The 22,297-nt window shown below is 37.9% G+C and overlaps 1 protein-coding gene across 1 annotated transcript in view; it reads left to right on the top strand.

The window, feature by feature from the left end:
- Nucleotides 1-22,297, top strand: part of LOC138429929 (uncharacterized) — a 96,540-nt gene that overhangs the window by 59,119 nt on the left and 15,124 nt on the right. Inside the window, exon 3 of the mRNA XM_069571533.1 lies at nt 3,112-3,160. Coding sequence (XP_069427634.1) covers nt 3,112-3,160 — 49 coding nt within the window. The remainder of the gene's footprint in view (nt 1-3,111; nt 3,161-22,297) is intronic.

The raw sequence follows: 22,297 nt of genomic DNA, 5'->3' as shown, positions 1-22,297 counted from the left end.
ATATTGTGAAAATGACTATACTACCAAATGCAATCTACAGATTCAGTGTGATCCTTATGAAATTATCAATGGCATTTTTCACAGAACTAGAAGAAAAAATTTTACAATTCATATGGAAACACAAAAGACCCCCAAATAGCCAAAGCAGTCCTAGGAAAGAAGAATGGAGCTGGAGGAATCAATCTTCCTGACTTCAGATTATATACTACAAAGCTACAGTCAGCAAGACAGTATGGTACTGACACAAAAACAGAAATATAGACCAATGGAACAAGATAGAAAGCCCAGAAATAAACCTGTGCACCTATGGATACCTTATTTTTGACAGAGGATGCGAGAATATCCAATGGGGCAAAGACAGCCTCTTCAATAAATGGGGCTGGGAAAACTAGACAGCTACGTGTAAAAGAATGAAATTAGAACACTTCCTAATACCATACACAAAGATAAACTCAAAATGGATTAAAGACCTAAATGTAAGACCAAAAACTATAAAACTCTTAGAGGAAAACATAGGTAGAACACTCGACATGAATCAAAGCAAGATCCTGTATGACCCACCTCCTAGAGTAACGGAAATAAAAACAAAAGTAAACAAGTGGGACCTGATTAAACTTAAAAGCTTTTGCACAACAAAGGAAACTATAACCAAGGTGGAAAGACAATCCTCAGAATTAGAGAAAATAATAGCCACTGAAACAACTGACAAAGGATTAATTTCCAAAATATACAAGCAGCTCATACAACTCAATGCCAGAAAAACAATCCAATGTAAAACTGGGGAAAAGACTTAAACAGACATTTCTCCAAAGAAGACATAAAATGGCTAGCAAACACATGAAAAGATGCTCAACATTGCTTTTTATTAGAGAAATGCAAATTGAAAGCACAATGAGATATCACCTCACACCAGTCAGAATGGCCATCATCAAAAGTCTACAAACAATAAATGCTGGAGAGGGTGTGGACAAAAGAAAATGCTCTTGCACTGTTGGTGGGAATGTAAATTGAAACAGCCACTATGGAAGACAGTATGGAGATTCCTTTGAATATTGGTATAAAATCTAAAAGTATTAGCAGATAGAATTTAATTGTACAGTTAGATTATTACCTCAAGATGGACCACATTCTATCAAACAAACAAAAGATGTAGAAAAGGACAATGAGAAGACATCCTAGGTTTTAAAAATGATCTCAATCTGGCAAAATCATTCTAAGCATGTAACAAAACTCAGAAGTCATTAAAGAAAATAATGTAACTATAAATACACAAGCAATTATGAGGAATATTCTCCATGGCAAGATTCATAATAAATAAGATAAAATAAAAATTTGTAACTTAGACACAAAATTTTAATTTCCATAATATAAAAATCAAGTCCATACTACCAATAAAAAAGATCAGCAATCAAAAAAGTATTTTGTACCTAGTTAATGAAAAAAATGCAAATTATTGTGTAAAAAGTTGTTTCAGAAGCACTTCCCATGAAAAAATAAATATAATATTGCAAGAAAAGAAAAAGCTAGGAATAAAGCCACCATATGACCCAGCAATCCCACTCGTAGGCATATACTCTGAGGAAGCCAAAATGGAAAAAGACACATGTATCCTATTGTTCACTGAAGCACTATTTACAATAGCTAGAACATGGAAGCAACCTAGATGTCCATCAACAGATGAACAGATAAAGAAGTTGTGGTATATATACACAATGAAATATTACTCAGCCATAAAAAGGGACACATTTGAGTCAGTTCTGATGAGGTGGATGAACCTAGAACCTATTATACAGAGTGAAGTGAGTCAGAAAGAGAAAGATAGGTATTGTATTCTAATGCATATATACGGAATCTAGAAAAATGAAGAATTTATTTACAGGACAGCAGTGTTGAAACAGGCAGAGAGAATAGACTTATGAACATAGGGACAGGGGAGGAAAGGGTGAAATGTATAGAAGAGTAACATGGAAACTTAAATTACCGTATGTAAAATAGATAGCCAACAGGAATTTGCTGTATGGTGCAGGAAACTCAAAACAGGGGCTCTGTATCAACCTAGAGGGGTAGGATGGGGAGGGAAGTTCAAAAGAGAGAGGATATATGTATACCTATGGCTGATTCATGTTGAGGTTTGAAAGAAAGCAACAAAATTCTGTGAAGCAATTATCCTACATTAAAAAAAATTTAAAAACACATCTTGGATCACAAAAGTAAATTATAAGATTTGCAAAGCAATTTGCTCTTTTAAATAACATTAATATATGTTATCTAAGTTAATCTTTTTAACACTTACTAATGTTTTATTATCCACATTATGTAGATGAGGAAATAAGAGATAGAGCTAAAAGAATACAACAGATAATAATTTTTTTCAATAAAATTTACTGAATGCACATTTTGTGCCAGTCACTATGCTAAGTGCTGGAAATATAATTGTTAGCAAAACAAACATGGTATCTACACTTATAACTTAAAATCTAGTAGAGGAAAAAAGTATTATTCAGATAATCACAAAAGAGGACATATGTATACCTTTGGCTGATTCATGTTGATGTATGGCAGAAACCAATACAATATTATAAAGCAGTTGTGGTTCAGTTAAAAATAAATAAAATTTAAAAAGTAAGTATAAAATTGCAACCAGTTTCAGAAACATGGTACTTTCAAAATGTGGGAGAAAAAATTTGATCCAGTCTCATAATTCTGATTTCAGGTTTTTAAGACAAACAGATTGCAGTTACCTTGCTTGGATCTGTCTTGTGAATATATTTCACCCAAGTGTGGTTGTACATTAAGTAATCAGTAAACATTTTCAAACTGCTCTTAATTTATTTTAATTAGGCATTCTGAGGAAGAAATGAAAACTTTGCTTTATTTTTGTGGCTAGCACTGTTTACCTGTCTATACTTTGTAGTCTTTAGTCAACAACAGTTATCAAGTTTGCTTAGGGAGGTGGAGGCGGCAGGAGCCAATTTTCATCATGAGAATTTAACCATCACTCACTTGCTCTGCTCTGAAAGTGCCACTCATAACCTGTCAGCTAGGAGATGATTAAAGTCTGCACCTCTAATCCCTAGGGTTCCTCCCACCCTTTTGTTTTTATACTTCTAGGTGTAAATGTCTTCTTTATGCCACACCAGATAGAAGATATTGTGATCAGGTAAGAATTGTATTCCCACCTTCTGCTCTAAAAGAAAAGCATACAGTATAACCACTGAATATCTAGTAGTACTTCTACCCTAAGGACAGAAAACCCAAATGAACAGCATCTTCTCAAATAACCCTAAATGGTTTCAGTTTGTTAATTCATTAATTATCCTAAGAGTTCATGACCAAGGTTGATAAGAATAAACAGGAAACTAAAATGCAGAGAGTTGAATTGATGTACTCTAGGTTCCCTAAATTGAACAGGGACAAGCTGTGAAGCACCTTTTTCTCAATATAAACACTGTACAAGCACTTCTGAATGAAATGGCCACAATTGTCCTTTCTGAGAAATGTACATTTTTATCATAAGTTTTAATTAATCTATCTGATAGTTTCTTTTCTACATTTAATTTGGGAATCTTCATACTTGGATATCCTTTGCTTTGAATATTACCTAAAACTCGGAGTTTAGGTATTTTATAATACTTTTATATTATTTTGGTGAATAATTCTAAGTGACAATATTTGGACATACATTTCAACTCTGCTGTCTTTCAGTCCATCCTGTGGTAGCTTGTCTTCTTGTACCCTTTTGGTTCCCCCCAAGGAAATTCTTAGAAATCTTACAGATGTGGATTTCTTTTAAATATATATATATATATATATATATATATATATATATATATATATATATATATATTTTAATTGGAGGTTAATTTCTTTTTAAATTCTGTTGTGGTCAGAAAACATATTTTGTGTGATTTGTTTCCTTTATTGTTGAACATACTGTGTATTCTTGAAAAATGATGTATATTCTGTAGTTATAGAGGGTATCATTTTTGCCCATGTAATTCATACCAGTTATATCACTATTGAATTTTGCCTAGATCTATCAAATGCTGAAGGAAGGATGTTGATAGCTCTTACTGTGATAATGAAGTTATCTGTGTCTCCCTTTCATTTTGTCAATTTTTGCTTCATATACAGTTGACCTTTGACCAACACAGGTTTGGACAGTGTGGGTCCCCTTATATTGGAATTTTTTTTCAGTAACTACATAGTACAGTACCACATGATCTGCGGTTGGCTGAATCCATAAATGCAGATTCGGGCACTGAGTGCCAACTCTAAAGCTAAACATAGACTTTGAACTGCTCTGGGTCAGAGCCCGCAACCCCTGCATTGTTCAAGGGACCACTGTATTTTGAAACTCTATTATTAGGTATACACATATTTATGTTTGTTATTTCTTATGAGTTTTAGCATTTTGAAATGTTCATTTTATCTCTGGTTGTGTCCTGTCTTAAAGCTTATTTTATCAAATATTGAGTCCTTCCATCTTTCTTATGCTTACTATTTGTATAGTAAATCTTTCTCATTCATTTGCTTTCAACCTATTTGTATCTATATTTTAGAGTTCATCTTGTAGCAAGCTTGTATTTGGGCCTCTTTTCATTAATCATTTATGATTTTCTTTAGTTTTTAATTCCAGAATTTAGTTCATTGACATTTATTGTAATCATTGATATGGTTAAATTTGGATTGCATATTTTATTATTTAATTTTTCTTTTCCTGTTTGTTACATTTGTTTCTCCTTTGCTGCCTTCTTTTAGATTACTTGAAATTTTTTAGAATTCCATTTTAATACATTTATTGATTGTTAAGCTGTATTTCAAAATATAGACAGTAAACAGTAAACTAAATACTATGCTTAGTTAACATTATTTAGTATAAAATGCAGTACCTTGTACCTATATAGGCCATTTATTTCAACTCACCAGTCAAAATGACTACATCTACAAAATTAAACCCCACAACACAATGGTATAATTTTTTAAAATAGTCATTTATTTTAATAACAAAAGAGCAGATAGTCTTTTATATCTACCAATATAGTTGTAATTTCAGGGTTTTTTTTTTTTTCACTTCTTCAAGTTCTGAGCTTCCATCTGATTTTGCAACCCTCCCACCCCGACCCTATACACTCACAGTTACTTTCCAGTGACTGTGGTTGTTCTCAACTTTGTCCCCTGGTTCTGCATGCCAGAGAGAGTATGGGTTTTCTGTGGAATTTTAGTCACTCCATGAGGTGCCCACTGTGGCTTGACCTCAGCTATTAAAGCTTTTCTAAGCCCTGCAAAATTTCACTCATTGATCAAGACTCAGATTAATCATCAACTTTCCTAAGAAGTTTCTTTGAGTTCTAGGTCCGTGAGTTTGAAATGCATTTGGCTTCTTTTAATAGGAAGTACTACTACTGTAGTGACTAGAACAAAACCAAGGTGGTTTTCCACACATAATGTGAAACTTAGAAGTTTCCGATTAAAACTGATATAGCTGTTCAGATAGGGCATTAAGGACCCAGGTTTTTTCCTATCTGTTTTTACTCCATCTGCTTAAAGCTTTTGCCCTTATTGTCTCAAGATGAACGTTATATTCTTAGACATTACATTCATTTTTGAGATAGAAGAGGCAAGGACACTTAGTGGGGTGACCAACTAAATTCATTTTGCCTGGACTTTCTCATTTTTAACACTGAAAGCCACAAATATCATTGTGCTTGCAAAGTTGCTTCTGTAATGTCCAACTCTTTGTGACCCTGTAGACTATAACCTGCCAGTCTCCTCTGTCCACAGGATTATCCTAGAAAGACTATCCTAGAAAGATTGGGTTGGAAATTCCTTGTCCACAGGATGTTGCCAACCCAGGGATTGAACTTGCAGCTCCTGCATTGCAGGCAAATTATTCACCACTGAGACACCAGGGAAGCCCAAATTAACCCTCATCTTTAAAAAAAAAATTATTGAAGTATAGTGTATTTACACTGTTACATTAGTTTCAGATATTGAGCAAAGTGAATCAGTTATACACATATCCACTATTTTTTAAGATTCTTTTCCCATATGGGCCATTACAGCGTACGGAATAGAATTCTCTGTGCTGTATAGTAGGTTCTTACTGCTGCTGCTGCTAAGTCGCTTCAATCGTGTCTGACTCTGTGCGACCCCATAGACGGCAGCCCACCAGGATCCTCCATCCCTGGGATTCTCCAGGCAAGAACACTGGAGTGGGGTGCCATTTCCTTCTCCAATGCATGAAAGTGAAGAGTGAAAGTGAAGTTGTTCAGTTGTGTCCGACTCTTAGCGACCCTTTGGACTGCAGCCTACCAGGCTCCTCTTTCCATGGCATTTTCCAGGCAAGAGTACACTACTCTACATAAAGTCGATAACCTAGTTATTGATTTTATGTAGAGTAGTGTGTATATGACTGGTGATGGAACCAAAGTCCAATGCTGTAAAGAGCAATATTGCATAGGAACCTGGAATGTTAGGTCCATGAATCAAGGCAAACTGGAAGTGGTCAAACAGGAGATGGCAAGAGTGAACTCTGACATTTTAGGAAACAGTGAACTAAGATGGACTGGAATGGGTGAATTTAACTCAAATGACCATTGTATCTACTACTCTAGGCAAGAATCCCTTAGAAGAAATGGAGTAGCCATCGTAGTCAAAAAAGAGTCTGAAATGCAGTACTTGGATGCAGTCTCAAAAATGACACAATGATCTCTGTTCATTTCCAAGGCAAACCATTCAATAGCACGGTAATCCAAGACTGCCCCGACCAGTAATGCTGAAGAAGCTGAAGTTGAATGATTCTATGAAGCCCTACAAGACCCTCAAGAATTAACACCCAGAAAAGATGTCCTTTTCATTATAGATGACTGGAATGCAAAAGTAGGAAGTCAAGAGATCCCTGGAGTAACAGGCAAATTTGGCCTTGGAATACAGAATGAAGCAGGGCAAAGGCTAATAGAGCTCTGCCAAGAGAATGCACTGGTCATAGAAACACCCTCTTCCAACAATTCAAGAGAGGACTCTACACGTGGACATCACCAGAAGGTCAACACTGAAATCAGATTGATTATATTCTTTGCAGCCAAAGATGGAGAACCTCTATACTGTCAGAAAAAAATAAGACTGGGAGCGGACTATGGCTCAGATCATGAACTCCTTATTGCCACATTCAGACTTGAATTGAAGAAAGTGGGGAAAACCACTAGACCATTCAGGTATGACCTAAATCAAATCCCTTATGATTATACAGTGGAAGTGAGAAATAGATTAAAGGGACTAGAACTGATAGACAGAGTGCCTGATGAACCATGGATGGAGGTTTGTGACATTGTAGAGGAGACAGGGATAAAGATCATCCCCAAGAAAAAGAAATGCAAAAAAGCAAAATGGCTGTCTCAGGAGGTCTGGAGAAAAGGATAGATATACCCATTTGAATGCAGAGTTCCAAAGAATAGCAAGGAGAGATAAGAAAGCCTTCCTCAATGATCAGTGCAAAAAATAGAGGAAAACAATAGGATGGGAAAGACTAGAGATCTCTTCAAGAAAATTAGAGAAACCAAAGGAACATTTCATGCAAAGATGGGCTCAATAAAGGACAGAAATGGTATAGACCTAACAGAAGCAGAAGATATTAAGAATTGGCAAGAATACATAGGAGTACTGTACAAAAAAGATCTTCACAACCCGGATAATCACAATGGTGTGATCACTCACCTAGATCCAGACATCCTCGAATGCAAAGTCAAGTGGGCCTTAGGAAGCATCACTATGAACAAAGCTAGTGGAGGTGATGGAATTCCAATTGAGCTATTTCAAATACTAAAAAATGATGCTGTGAAAGAGCTATACTCAATATGCCAGCAAATTTAGAAAACTCAGCAGTGGCCACAGGACTGAAAAGGTCAGTTTTCGTTCCAATCCCAAAGAAAGGTAATGCCAAAGAATGCTCAAACTACCGCACAGCTGTATTCATCCCGCACACTAGCAAAGTCATGCTTAAAATTCTCCAAGCCAGGCTTCAACAATACGTGAATGTGAACTCCCAGATGTTCAAGCTGGTTTTAGAAAAGGCAGAGGAACTGGAGATCAAATTGCTGACATCTCCTGGATCATCAAAAAAGCAAGAGAGTTCCAGAAAAACATCTATTTCTGCTTTATTGACCATGCCAAAGCTTTTGACTGTGTGGATCACAATGAACTGTGGAAAATTCTTTAAGAGATGGGAATAACCGACCACCTGACCTGCCCCTTGAGAAATCTGTATGCAGGTCAGGAAGCAACAGTTAGAACTGGACAGTTGGAACGTAGACTGGTTCCAAATAGGAAAAGGAGTACGTCAAGGCTGTATATTGTCACCCTGCTTATTTAACTTATATGCAGAGTACATCATGAGAAACGCTGGGCTGGAGGAAGCACAAGCTGGAATCAAGACTGCTGGGAGAAATATCAATAACCTCAGATATGCAGATGACACCACCCTTATGATAGAAAGTGAGGAGGGACTCAAAAGCCTCTTGATGAAAGTGAAAGAGGAGAGTGAAAAAGTTGGCTTAAAACTAAACATTCAGAAAACAAAGATCATGGCATCTGGTCCCATCACTTCATGGCAAATAGATGGAGAAACATTGGAAACAGTGAGAAACTTTATTTTTGAGGCTCCAAAATCACTGCAGATGGTAATTGCATCCGTGAAATTAAAAGACGCTTACTCTTTGGAAGGAAAGTGATGACCAACCTAGATAGCATATTCAAAAGCAGAGATATTACTTTGCCAACAAAGGTCCATCTAGTCAAGGCTACAGTTTTCCCAGTAGCCATGTATGGATGTGATATTTGAACTGTGAAGAAAACTGAGTGCCAAAGAATTGATGCTTTTGAACTGTGGTGTTGGAGAAGACTCTTGAGAGTCCCCTGGACTGCAAGGAGATCCAACCAGTCCATCCTAAAGGAAGTCAGTCCTGAATGTTCATTGGAAGGACTGATTTTGAAGCTGAAACTCCAATACTTTGGCCACCTGATGTGAATAGCTGACTCATTTGAAAAGACCCTGATGCTGGGAAAGATTAAAGGTGAGAGGAGAAGGGGATGACAGAGGGTGAGATGGTTGGATGGCAGCACTGACTCATTGGATGTGAGTTTGAGTAAACTCCGGGAGTTGCTGATGGACAGGGAGGCCTGGCGTGCTGCAGTCCATGGGGTCACTAAGAGTTGGACACGATTGAGTGACTGAACTGAACTGAATGTTATATATGTCAATCCCAATCTCCCAGTTTATTCCTACTCTTCTTCATCCCCTGGTAACCATAAGTTTGTTTTCTGCATCTGTGACTATACTTCTGTTTTGGAAATTAGTTCATTTATACCCTTTTTTTAGATTCCACAAATAAGCAATATCATATTTGTCCTTCTGTATCTGACTAACTTCACTCAGTACGACTATCTATAGGTCCATTAATGTTGCTGCAGATGGCATCAATTTGTAATATTCCATTGTGTAGTTATACCACATCTTTATCCGTTCTTCTTCTTTTGATGGACATTTGGGTTCCTTTCATGTCCTGGCTATTGTAAATAGTGATGCAATGAATATTGTGGTACATGTATCTTTTCAAATTGTGGTTTTCTCCAGAGATATGCCTAGGAGTGGGATCGCAAGGTCATATGGTAGTTCTGCTTTTCATTTTTTTCAGGAGTCTCCATTACTGGTTTTCCATAGTGTCTGTACCAGTTTACGTTCCCACCAACAGTGTAGGAAGGTGCCCTTTTCTCCCCACCCTCTCGAGGTTGTTTGTGGATTTTTTGATAATGGCCATTCTGACTCTGGTAAGGACCTACCTCACTGTAGTTTCTGTCCTGTGAAATCCCATGGACAGAGGAGCCTGGCAGAGTGCAGTCCTTGGTGTCACAAAGAGTCAGACGGAACTGAATGACTAAGCACACAGTGTAGTTTGGGTTTGCATTTCTCTAGCAATTAGTGATGTCGAGCATCTTTTCATGTGCTTTTTTGGCTATCTGTATGTCGTCTTTGGAGAAATGTCTTTATCTTTTTTCTGCCCATTTTTTGATTGGGTGGTTTGTTTTTTTGATAATGAGCTGCATGAACTGTTTTTATATTTTATAGATTAATCCCTTCTTTGTTGCTTCATTTGCAAATGTTTTCTCCCTTTATGAGTGTTGTCTTTTCATTTTGTTAATAGTTTCCTTTGCGGTGCAAAAGCTTCTAAGTTTCAGAGGTCTGATATTTTTGCTTTGGCGTTTATTTTCATTTTTAGGTGGATCCAAAAATATATTACTGCAATTTATGTCCAAAAGTGTTCTGCCTATGTTTTCCTCTAAGAATTTTATAGTGTCTGGCATTACATGTCTATCTTTAATCCATTTTGAGTTTATTTTTGTGTACAGTGTTAGGGAGTGTTCTAATTTTACTCTTTTATATGTAGCTGTCCAGTTTTCCCAGCATTGCACATTGAAGAAACTGTCTTTTCCCCATTGTATATTCTTACCTCCTTTGTCATAGATTAGGTGGCCATAGGGGCATGGGTTTATCTTTAAAATTTCTATTCTGTTCCATTGATCTATATTTCTGTTTTTGGACTTCCCTTGTGGCTCAGACAGTAAAACGTCTGCCTACAATGCGGGAGACCCAGGTTCAATCCCTGGGTTGGTAAGATCCCCTGGAGAAGGAAATGGCAACCCACTCCAGTACTCTTGCCTGGAAAATCCCATGGATGGAGGAGCCTGGTAGGCTACAGTCCATGGGGCTGCAAAGAGTCGGACAGAACTGAGCGACTTCACTTCACTTCACCAGTACCATGTAGTAATGGTAGCTTTGTCTACATTTGTCCCTACGTCAGGGAGCCTGATTCCTCCAGCTCTGTTTTTCTTTCTGGGGGTTGCTCTGGCTACTCAGCATCTTTTGTATTTACATGCAAATTGTACAGTTTTCTCTAATTCTGTGAAAAGTGCCCCCCAAAATGGTAATTTGGTAGGGATTGCATTGAATCTGTGGGGCTTCCCAGGTGATGCAGTGGTAAAGAATCCGTCTGCCAATGCAGGAGATGCATGGGTTAGGAAGATCCCCTGGATAAGGAGGACCTTCCCTGGTGGCTCAGATGGTAAAGAATCTGTCTGCAATGCAGGAGATCCAGGTTTGATCCCTGAGTCTGGTAGACCCCCTGGAGAAGAAAATGGCAACCCACTCTAGTATTCTTGCCTGGGAAGTCCCATGGACAGAGAAACCTGGAGGGCTACAGTTCATAGAGTCGCAAAGAGTCAGACACAACTGAGCGACTACCACTGAATAAGGAAATAGCAACACACTCCAGTATTCTTACTCAGAAAATACCAGAGACAGAGGAGCCTACAGTCTATGGGGCTGCAGTCCATGGGGTCACAAATAGTTGTACACAACTGAGAGACTGACCGTGTATGCATGCATTGAATTTGTAGATTGCCTGGGTAGTATAGTTGTTTTTACAATACTGATTCTTCCAATCCAAGAATATCCTTGCCTTCTTTAATTTTTATTTTATAATGGAGTATAGTTGATTTACAATGTTATGCTAGTTTTGGGTGTACAACAAAGTGATTTAGTTATATATATGTTCATGTATCTACTCTTTTTCAGATTCTTTTCCCATGTAGGCTATTATAGAATACTGAGTAGCACTCCTGTGCTACTCAACAAGTGCTTCCTTGTTGATTATCTGCTTTACATATAGCAGTATGTATATGTTAATTGCACACTCCTAATTTTTAATGAAGGTGCCTTTCGTACATTTTCTCTCATATGTAAGAATTATTTGATATAAATTTCTCTTAACTGTGTTTCAGCAATGTAAAATGTGTGTGTTTGTTTTTTGTATATAAAAACCAAGTAATTCTTCTTAATGTTAAGGGTTCTTTGGGCCAGAAATGTATGTTTAGCAATTTTCACTGACCCCAAGACTCCCATGGAGCCATTCCTCTGACTTCAGTTGTGAAACTAACATAAGAATGTAAGGGATTCCCTGGTAGCTCAGATGGTAAAGAATCCAACTGCAGTGTGGGAGACCCCAGTTTGATCCTTGGGTCAAGAAGAGCCTCAGGAGGAGGGAATGGCTACCCATTCCAGTATCCTTGAAGTTTCCTGCTGGCTGAGACTGTACAGAATCTGCCTGCAATGTGGGAGACCTGGTTTCGATTGGCTACCCAGTCTAGTAAACTTGCCTGGAGAATTCCATGGACAGTGGAGCCTGGCAGGCTACAGTCCATGGAGTTGCAAAGAATGTAATTGTCTTGCCTGAAAGACTTGGAAATAAACCCAGCTAGAAAGTGTGGTTTTGATATGTGGAGATATTTTAACAGAATGTGGCTTCCTCAATAAATTTTAACAAGTGATTAATTGAGGATGTATGAAAGTTCCCAATTACATAGGCTCATTGGTGAGCCCTATGTCGAATCTGGTTCATCCCTTGCTATCAACCATATGCCACACCCTGGTCTAGGTTCAGAGAGCTTTCAGTCTTCTCAGCTTCGGTCCTTTACTTCCAAATCCAACTCTATTTTGATCACATAATTTCAGATATTATCCTGCCTCCCCGGTCAGTGCTCTTAATTACTAAGCTTTATCTTTTCTCAAAGTTCCTATATTTTCTAATAATAAAGAAAAATATTGCTTATAAACTGCCTTTCTAAACTTTTTTCCAGCTACAGAGAGCTGTAACAGCAGAAACACTATACAGCCATTATACTAGTACACAGCATGTTCACCTCCAAGGGGTCTAACATGCAAAGATTGTGTGATCTTTCAATCACATTAAGATAGTACTATGTTATAGAATCTCCTTTAGTGAATTATTCTTATTTGTGAAATTGCTGTATTTCATCAGAGCAATTGCCTACCATCATTTGATAGCTGCCATCACAACCAAGACTTTATCTTTACCATCCATCACTGTACATTAGCCTAATAGCACAAAGCAGTCAGTTACCATGTATACGAGCCAAGAAGCTGTACACAGAAAATAAATCCATGACACTACACCTTCCTTGTTTCTATTTACCTTTTATCACATCTTTAAATCAGTGCATACCTGTAAGTAAACTCCAGTATCAAAGAAGGCATCTTTTACCTCCTAACATATGGAAGGGATAAGAAATTAGACTAAAAAATCAATAAGTTGGGTAAGTGAGTACAAATATTATTAACTGGTAGAAACTTCAGCTTTGAAAAAATGTCTGTGGATTCATAGTTGCTTTGTAGAGAAGCATCTTATGCTGACTTTGATATGATTAACCTAAACTCAAAGCCTAGTCCTGGCATATGGTAAATATTCAGTAAATGGTCATGAAATACATAATGTTTTTCTGAAGACTAATTTTTTCATTTTCCATTTGAAAATGGTATTTATGTGGACCTAAGAATATCTTGCGACCCTGTGGACTGTCACCTGCCAGGCTCCACTGTCTGGGATTCTCCGGGCAAGAACACTGCAGTGAGCAGCCATTCCCTCCTCCAGGGGATCTTCCCAACCCAGGGGTTGAGCCTGGGTTTCCTGCACTGCAGGTGGATTCTTTACCACCGAGCCACCTGGGAAGAAGCCCATAGCTCCTCTTAAGGTGCCTTTAAATGTGCTTCCAAACCTACTTTCAGAAATTCATCAACATACTATTTTAATTTAAATATAAGTTTAGAAAGTTATAATTTCTCAGATTTTTAAATGTTCTCTTGAAGAATATTATTCTTCTCCTAGCACCATCTTTGCATCCACTGGGTTTTTGCTAGCCCTGATTCAATCCACTGTATTTTATTTTATTTTATTTTTTGCTAGACCTACATTACTTCCTATTATGTGTGATATGTGAGTTTCCCAGGACATACTATTCGTTCTGACAATCAGGAATGTATGCCTAAGGCACTGACATCTCTAGAAATGTTGCTGTAGTTGACACTGCTTTTAGAAGATGTGTGTCCAAGAACTAACTTTTTAACCTATAGTTTTACATTATTTTCAACTAATGTTTTGCATTCTTTAGCACCTCCACCAACTCCCTCTTCTTTTGTGAGATGTTAAGAATTGAATATTTCTGTCCCCCTCAAATTCATATGTTGAAAACTTCCATTGTGGCTATATTTGGAGAGGAACCTTTAAGGAAGTAATTAAGGTTAAATGAAGTTATATGGGAAGGGCCCTAATCTGATAGTATTAGTGCCCTTATGAGAAGAGATATCAGAGAGCTATCCCCCTACCCCAGTTCACAAAAAAGAAGCAATATGAACACACAGTGAGATGATGGCTAGTTATAAACGAAGAGAAGAGGCCTTAAAATGAAACTTTTTTTCCCAGTACCTTGATCCTGGATTTCTCTGCCTCCAGAACTGTGGGAAATAAATTTCTGTTTAGTCTGTGTAGTCTGTGGTGGTTTGTTGTGGCAGCCAGAGGGGCCATAACAAAATCCTATAGATACAGAATAGTAGTTTGAGATTTTTATTCATTATATTAAAATAGTAATATCTTTTCCTTGGTTGAATTAGTGGAGGGAGAAATTACTGTGTGTAGACACATGTGAAATCTTATTACAGCTCCTTTGATGGCTTCTTGATTGGCTGCATACTGTTGGAACCCCTGAAAACAGCCGAATAGTTTTTTTTATTTTGTATTAAATCATGGCTGACTTTCTTTTTCCCTCAGTGGTTCCAACTAGTTGGCAGAGTTGATGTTATCAGCTAGTTGAGAGATACAGTTGCCTTTTCCTGGTGTTCAGAGGCAACTGACTGTCTGTGTTCTTTTCATTTGTTATTTTTGTTCCTCTGCTAAATCGATGATGTGTGGTTGCCTTTTCATTGTTTCACTGAGGTTTGTTTCATTGCCTCACACTTTTGTTCATTAGACAAACACAGAGCAGATGATAAATAGTCATTGGGAAAATAACATGTTAGACAAAAATTGCAACAATGTGTTTCACAGAAAATTGCATGTCATAGGTGCATTGTGTCTAGCGTAGAACAATTATTTAAAGATCCTTGTGTGTAGGGGAAAAACATCTTTTTAAAAAAGCCATGGGGAAAACACCATTTTAGTCTGTTTTACAGGTGTTCAACTGGGCAGAAGAATGATTGAGCAGGCATTTGGCCTTAGTCCTGACACTTTTTTTCATACAATTCCATTCTGTGAGACCCTATGTGTACTTCTCTGATAGCACTTAGCCATCAGAATTAACTCTTTTCTTGTCTGTGTTCTCTCCCAAATGGAATCTCCTTGAAGTCAGATGTTTCATTTTAGTCAGCCTTGTTTTCCCATCATTCACTTCAGCACATGGCTCATAAAAGGCTCTCAATAAACATGTGTTGTATTGGATTGCATAGATATATTCAATGGAATCTGTTTTTAGTAAGCCAGACAATATAATTGCTTGAATGTTGGAAAAGCAGTATTTTCTTCCCCTACTGCTCATACACCAAGGCATCCATTTAATAACATGTATTAGATATTTTCCCATCTAATTAAACTGAGTGTGTATAGACAGGATCTTAGGACAAACTGTAATTCGGAAGCAAGTTTGAACAGCATGGAAATGATTAATTGCTGGATTACTTTAGTTTTTGCTAAGGGTTTAAGAGGAATCTTTTTGCTTCAGGAAATAGAAACGCTAACTCAAAAATATAAAAGACTGAATTATGGTCATCCAGGCACTTTGCTTTCATCATGAATGAAAAGAAGCCTGGTCATAGGGTCCAAGGTAAATATAAAGTAGGACTGTGACAATACGGGAAATGAAAGGAGAGAGGAGATTTACTGAGGAATCAGGTAGAATCTTTCTTTGAAAGTGTGATGGATTAGCTCCTAGTTTTCTGAAATCACATTTGATGATTTGATGACTTTTTCAAGATCTATCTTAGTTCCTCCATTTAGGATTCTTAAAAAAAAAATTTTTATCTTGGAATAATTTTAGATTTATAAAAGTGTTGCAAAAACAGTTCTCAGCTTCCCCCAGTCTCAACATCTTGTATACAATGATATTTTTGAAAATTAATAAACTTGGTACAGTACTATTCATTGAACCACAGACTTTATTAAGATTTTCCTAGGTTTTTCATTGATGAACTATTTTTGTTCTGTGATTCAGCCTGGAATCCTCCACTTCATTTAGCAATTTGTGGTTCTTCAGATTTCACTTTTGAATCTTAACATTTATATTCTGCAGAGCCCTTATATCAGGTCAGTTATGTGTTTGGAGATTTCCTGATTTTATTTCTCTGAGTTTCTTGTGTTTGTCATTTATCCACCATAATCAGAAGTTTGTAAATCCCTCTCCAATTCACAGTCCCTTTCTGCCCCCCTTTCTCTCTGTCCTTCCTCTTATGTCCAAAGTAGATCAGCTAAAATGTACAGTTTTCACTTTTGTTGACACAATTCAGACCCTTATAGAAAACACACAAGCAGAGGCTGTCAAATCAAGCTGACAGTCTTATTGATGTTGTATTTAATTTATTATCACATAAACACAGTGAAGGTTTAATACTTTCTTAGAATTTAGGACTCAGTGATAACTGTCTTTCCCAGTATTTACCATTTGAGAATATCATGATTCTGAAAATAATGATTTCTTTTATCTCATCAGTATAATGAGGGTGAAAGATTTTCTTCCAGTTTCTTTATTTGAGAATATTGGAGCCCATGAATAAGCTTTGTCATGTTCATATCCATAAATGAATAAAGTTTTATGTGTAATATTTTGTTTATAAGTGTGGGTTTTTTCCTAAATAGGAGGGTCTGCAACTCTCATCAGAGTCTTAGAAGCATCTCATGGCTCCAAAAAGCTGAAGAACCATTTCTCTGGAGTTGGAAGTATAGGAGAATCTATATCATCGGATGTGAATTCCAAATTTTAATGCAAAAAATGTGTGGAGCTATAAAATAACTCCAAATGCCTCAAGTCCACAAAATGTATAATCTTTCTTCTCCACATAATAATTTAGGAACTTAAAGTTCATTGTGATCTATCTTTGTATTAAGAATTCTTGTATTTTTTAATCCCTGTGTTCTTGTATGGTAAATTCTCTCTTTCCCCCTTTACTTCCAGAGTCCTTTTTAAGCCTGGTTATTATTCCTTCTGCCTTTGCTTGTCTCTATTTCAGAAGCCATTCTTTCATTCATCATTCCTACCCCATTGCTTTTCCTTGACAAGACTACTTGCTGGGCATTTGCCCACAACCTCTTCTCTGATTTCTACTTCTCTGCCTGTTCACAGAAAGTGCTCTGGCTAACAGTGTGTGTAACCATAGGAACTGTTAGTGCCAATAGCATACCAAAGACACAATTCTGGAGAAAACACTAGCCTGACCCTTTCATGGGATTTTCTTAACAGAAAGCAGCCCACGTCCCAGGGTAAAATTAGAAATTTATAGCTTGGAACTAAATTTAAACATAAAGAAAACAGACTCTTGAGGCTTTTTATTTGAGAAGCCATATTTTCCCTAGTCTTTGGAAGGCAAAGAGTGGGAGGTTAAGGGGGTAAAGGATTGGATCTTGGCACACAGCCATCCATATTCAGGCAAAATTCTCCTATGCCAGTTCCCATGAAATAGGATAACTCCCCTAACCACCCCCAACCACTATCAAAAACCATGTGGTATATAAGCAGCTTCATTTAGTTGTATATTACCTTTAACAGCCATATAGGGTTAATTTCAAATATGATTTTCAAACATAAAATGTAAAATATAAGCCAATAATGTATGATATATTATGATTATCATTAGCATAGTTCTGTTAATTGAGCAGCACTCCTGTATGAGGTACATGCTTTGTGTATTTTACATTATCTCTAAACCTAACAATAGTCCTAAGAATGAAACACTATTATTATTTCAGCTTTTCCAGTGAGAAAGCTGAGGCTTAATTTGCCCAAGGTTGCTCTGCTGGCAAGTAGCACAGCTGGCCCTGCTTGTGGTTGGACCCCAAGGGCACAAACCCAAAGCTGAGGTACCTTTTTAATGGCCAGTTGAAAATGAGCTGTTGTTGCTAGGAATGGAGACCAATAAGGGTGGCAAGGCCAGAAAGAACGGGCAGCAGAAATAGTTGGAGACATATTCCAGACACTTACCAAAGGATTATATTAACATGTTGGTGTTCCATTTGTTTAGTTGGATTTTGTTTTCCTTGAGGTCCATGATTTGATTTCTTTTGAGTGTCTTATATATAATAGGCGTTTAATAAGACTTTAAAGATGGGAAGGGCCAAGGGGGAGGAGAAGGGACAAATGGACTGAAAATGAAGTGAAGAGAGAATGAGAGATAGCCATGAAGAAGGAAAAAGATAATGGGGAGTATGTGTGTGGTGAAAGAGTAGAGAAAAGAAGCTGGCGAAAGGAGAGAGACAAAAGGGGAGGCAGGAAGATGGAGTAAGGCCCAGATCATTCGAACTTCCTGACTCAAACTGTTCACTCAGAGTCTGAGCTTCAGGGAATTGTCATCACAGAATTCAGTCCTTTGATATATTAGCTAGAGAACCTCTCACTGCAACTTTTCAATGGTAATTTCATTCTTTAAATCCTAGAATCCAGGATTTGATGGATTTGATTTATGCTTCAAATCCTAGAGCATCTCTAGGTCCCCTTGGACTGGCAGAGCCTTGGAGAAGATAACCAGGAGTTTACAACATATACGTAGGTAGCAGTAGCCCAAAGGGAAAGTGTCATACGTGAGCTGAAGAGGGGAAATGACCTTTGGTTTGGGTGGAGAGGGATAATAAAAGAGACTATCAGCGCAGAAATAATTCATTACCTGCCAGAAGGGTAGGTAAAATTACAAGATTAGCAGTGAAATTGAGGGAGAAGATACTTTTAAGAAGCCGAAACATCATTAGCAATAGTACAGAAGGGGGGAAACTTGTGGAATTACTCGTTTTGCTGAAATATAATATACTTGCTTGCTTGATACCGCCCACTAGTAAGCTCTCCCTAACTCCCACCTTTCTAAAAGATTGTCAGCCTTTTTAATATCCTTTACTGCTTATTTTCCTCTGCCCATCCCCTTGATTTTAGTGTTTGATATTGCGCAGCAACTAGCTGGTTAAAGCAAACTCCTCTGAGTCCTTTCTTACTTAACTCCTTTCCCTTTTTTCAAGTCTTGCTTTCATTGAATTTCACACTCTAAAAAAGTAGTAGCTTTTTAGATGCTTCTGCTTGAGTTGTTCTTCCTGGAGAACTGAGGTTAAGACATAAATATTCTCCTCCCTGCCCATCTGTTTCTCAGCCTCACTTATTAACCTCATGTCTCAACCTCATCCACTCTGGTTTCAGTTACCATCTATGTACAAGACATTCTCAATCTACATCTTCAACTCAAATCCTATTTTTAAATAGCCGGATAAAACTCCTTAAACGTCTTATGAGTATTTATGCATTGGTTTCTGACAGGTACTTCAGACTTCTGTAAAGTCAAATTAGCCAACTTCCTCCACCATCCAGTTGCCTAAACTTACATACCTGAGAGTCAGTCTTAGCAAGTCCCTCTCCCTTACCCTTTGATTCTGTTTATCGCCAAAGCTTGCCATTTATCCCTCCTGAAATCCTCCTTGATTCATAATTTCTCTCCAGTCTTACTGCCCAAGTTCAGGCAAACATGTCTTTTCTAGATTTCTACAACATCCCCTTAGTGATCTCTGGACCACATGTCTTAACCCCTCTCAAATCCCTACGCTATATATGAGCCAGACTAATCTTTCCAAAATTATGAATTTTATCTTGTTACAGACCTGCTAGAAATCCTTCAGTAGCTTTAAAATGAAATTCAAACTCCTTAGTGTGACCCCCAAGGCTCGCAGTGCCCTGCACTGTCTTTCTCTTAAACTGTGGATTATACTCCCTCAGCTTTCACCTCAGCTGTGTTGAGTGTATTTCTGCTCCTTAAAACAGCAAGGCTATCTCATTTATAGTAGATCCTTTGGAGATGCAGATTCCTATCCCTCAATTGTTCTTCCATTTGCCTCTGATTTTACTCATTCTTTGCATCTCAATATGAATGACACCTCTTCATTTCAGGTGCTTGAGTTTGAGGTTCAGGATCTGAAACAGTTTTAAGTGGTTTTGATCTCTAAATTGGGGGATTACAATTTAGATGGTTTAGACCAGAGAGTTGGAAGAGTTATCAAATTTTATTATGAAGATGAATGGGATGATGGTGGCAGAGGGAAGATCTAAGCCACCTGCCTCAAAGGCATCTGAGGAAGGTGAGAGAATGTCTTGGAGATTAGTTCATAGAAAAGTGAAGATTCTGCTTTGATGTGGGATTGCCATTGCAGGTTACAACAGAAGAGGTTATTTCTGAGCCAGCAAAGCAGTGACTATTCCAGCAATGAGATAAAATCTAGCTTTGACCTTTGACCTTAATAGCCTCAGCTATGTCCAGAGAGAGAGCTCTTAGTAGCTTCAGTTCAATTCCTGTTTAGTTCCAGTGGCACTGCTGCTGCTGCTGCTAAGTCGCTTCAGGCGTGTCCGACTCTGCGACCCCAGAGACGGCAGCCCACCAGGCTCCTCCGTCCCTGGGAGTCCCCAGGCAAGAACACTGGAGTGGGTTGCCATTACCTTCTCCAATGCATGATAGTGAAAAGTGAAAGTGAACTCGCTCAGTCGTGCCCGGCTCTTTGGGACCCCATGGAGTGCAGCCTACCAGGCTCCTCTGTCCATGGGATTTTCCAGGCAGGAGTACTGGAGTGGGGTGCCATTGCCTTCTCCATCCAGTGGCACAGTACAACAAAATTTGGAAGGTAGACAGAAACTATTGTCACTGGATATACTTAAGTATATCAGGCTTACCTGGTGGCTCAACTGGTAAAGAATCCACCTGCAAGGCAGGAGACATGGATCTGTGGGTTGAGAAGATTCCTTGGAGAAGGGAATGGCTACCCACTCCAGTATTCTTGTTAGAGAATCCCATGGACAGAGGAGCCTGGTGGGCTGTAGTCCATAGGGTCACAAAGAGTTGGAGACGACCGAGTAACTAAACACACAACCTTAAGTACCCATTGAAAAAAATGAGGTGCTTCCACATGTAGGACTGATTAGAGGCCAAATTGATGGGATAGGTATATTTGTATTGATGACTCGATTCTGCGACCCTAACCCAATTTAGACTTCCAATCTAATTAGCCTATGTAAATAGTCTTTTATTTGTTTTTATGCCTCGGGTTTAACATTTGTAGGCCAGATAAATTCCACTTAGAACACTTAAACACCAAAAACAAAAACAAAAAACCCTCAACAAACAAACCTAGAAACCTTCCGTATCGCTAAAAATTAGACCAACCTCCTCTAAAAATTCTGCCTGCTAGCACACACCAAATGGTAATTGTGAACTGTGCTGGTAATGTATGACAAGTAGAATTTAATGTTCAACTCCTGAGTATTTTGGAAGCCCTGACAAAACAAAATCCCAATATCAGGTTCACTTTTAAATAATATTTTGGCTGTTACATTAAAAGTCTTTTTTTTTTTTTTTACTTCTTAGTTATTTAACATAAGTGGATGGAACACAACTGGATACTGACTCTTCTCTGATGGAACTTACAAGATACTAGCAAGATAGGTATTAAATCATTTCATTAGTTATAGTGTCACTCAGTGATACAAGGAGAAATGTCCTTAAGTTCCTTTGACCTGTGGGTTCCAGGCTAAAGTAACCCAGCTTTGCAACATCATAAATTACGCTAAACTAAAGTTTGGCTAACACATTTTAGATAAAACTTTTTTTTTTAGTTTCTATGTGTAAATTCCATTGGTAGAAAGAATTGACTCACTTATGTTTTAGTTAAAAACTTTTTTTCTAGGTTCCATGAGTGAGTTCTGTTGCCTAGAAGAGTTGACTCACCTATGAGTGATGTGTGATGATGTCCAGAGAGCCATTGCCCTGCTCTTTAGCTCAGGTTCCTGACAGTGGATGGGCTGCAGAACAAAATATGTTAGGAAAGTGATTTAGCGATTTATTCCTCAGCTGAAACGTGAGAGGCATTTTATCCTCACTTAACAGGCAACATACCTCTGAATGGCATTTTTGAAGTCCTGTTATGAGTCAGCAACAGAATTAGAACCTATCTGTGCTTAAAGTGCCAAGCTTTTGTCATAAATTCTTTCAGGCCATCCTTCCTCTTTAGTTCAGTTCAGTCACTCAGTCGTGTCCGACTCTTTGCGACCCCGTGAATCGCAGCACGCCAGGCCTCCCTGTCCATCACCAACTCCAGCAGTTCACTCAGACTCATGTCCATCGAGTAAGTGATGACATCCAGCCATCCAGCCATCTCATCCTCTGTCGTCC

The sequence above is a fragment of the Ovis canadensis genome, chromosome 25 (genome assembly GCF_042477335.2).
Source record: "Ovis canadensis isolate MfBH-ARS-UI-01 breed Bighorn chromosome 25, ARS-UI_OviCan_v2, whole genome shotgun sequence".
NCBI lineage: Eukaryota > Metazoa > Chordata > Mammalia > Artiodactyla > Bovidae > Ovis > Ovis canadensis.
The sequence above is the reverse complement of the archived record's forward strand: the minus strand, read 5'-3'. Positions and strand labels throughout refer to the sequence as shown.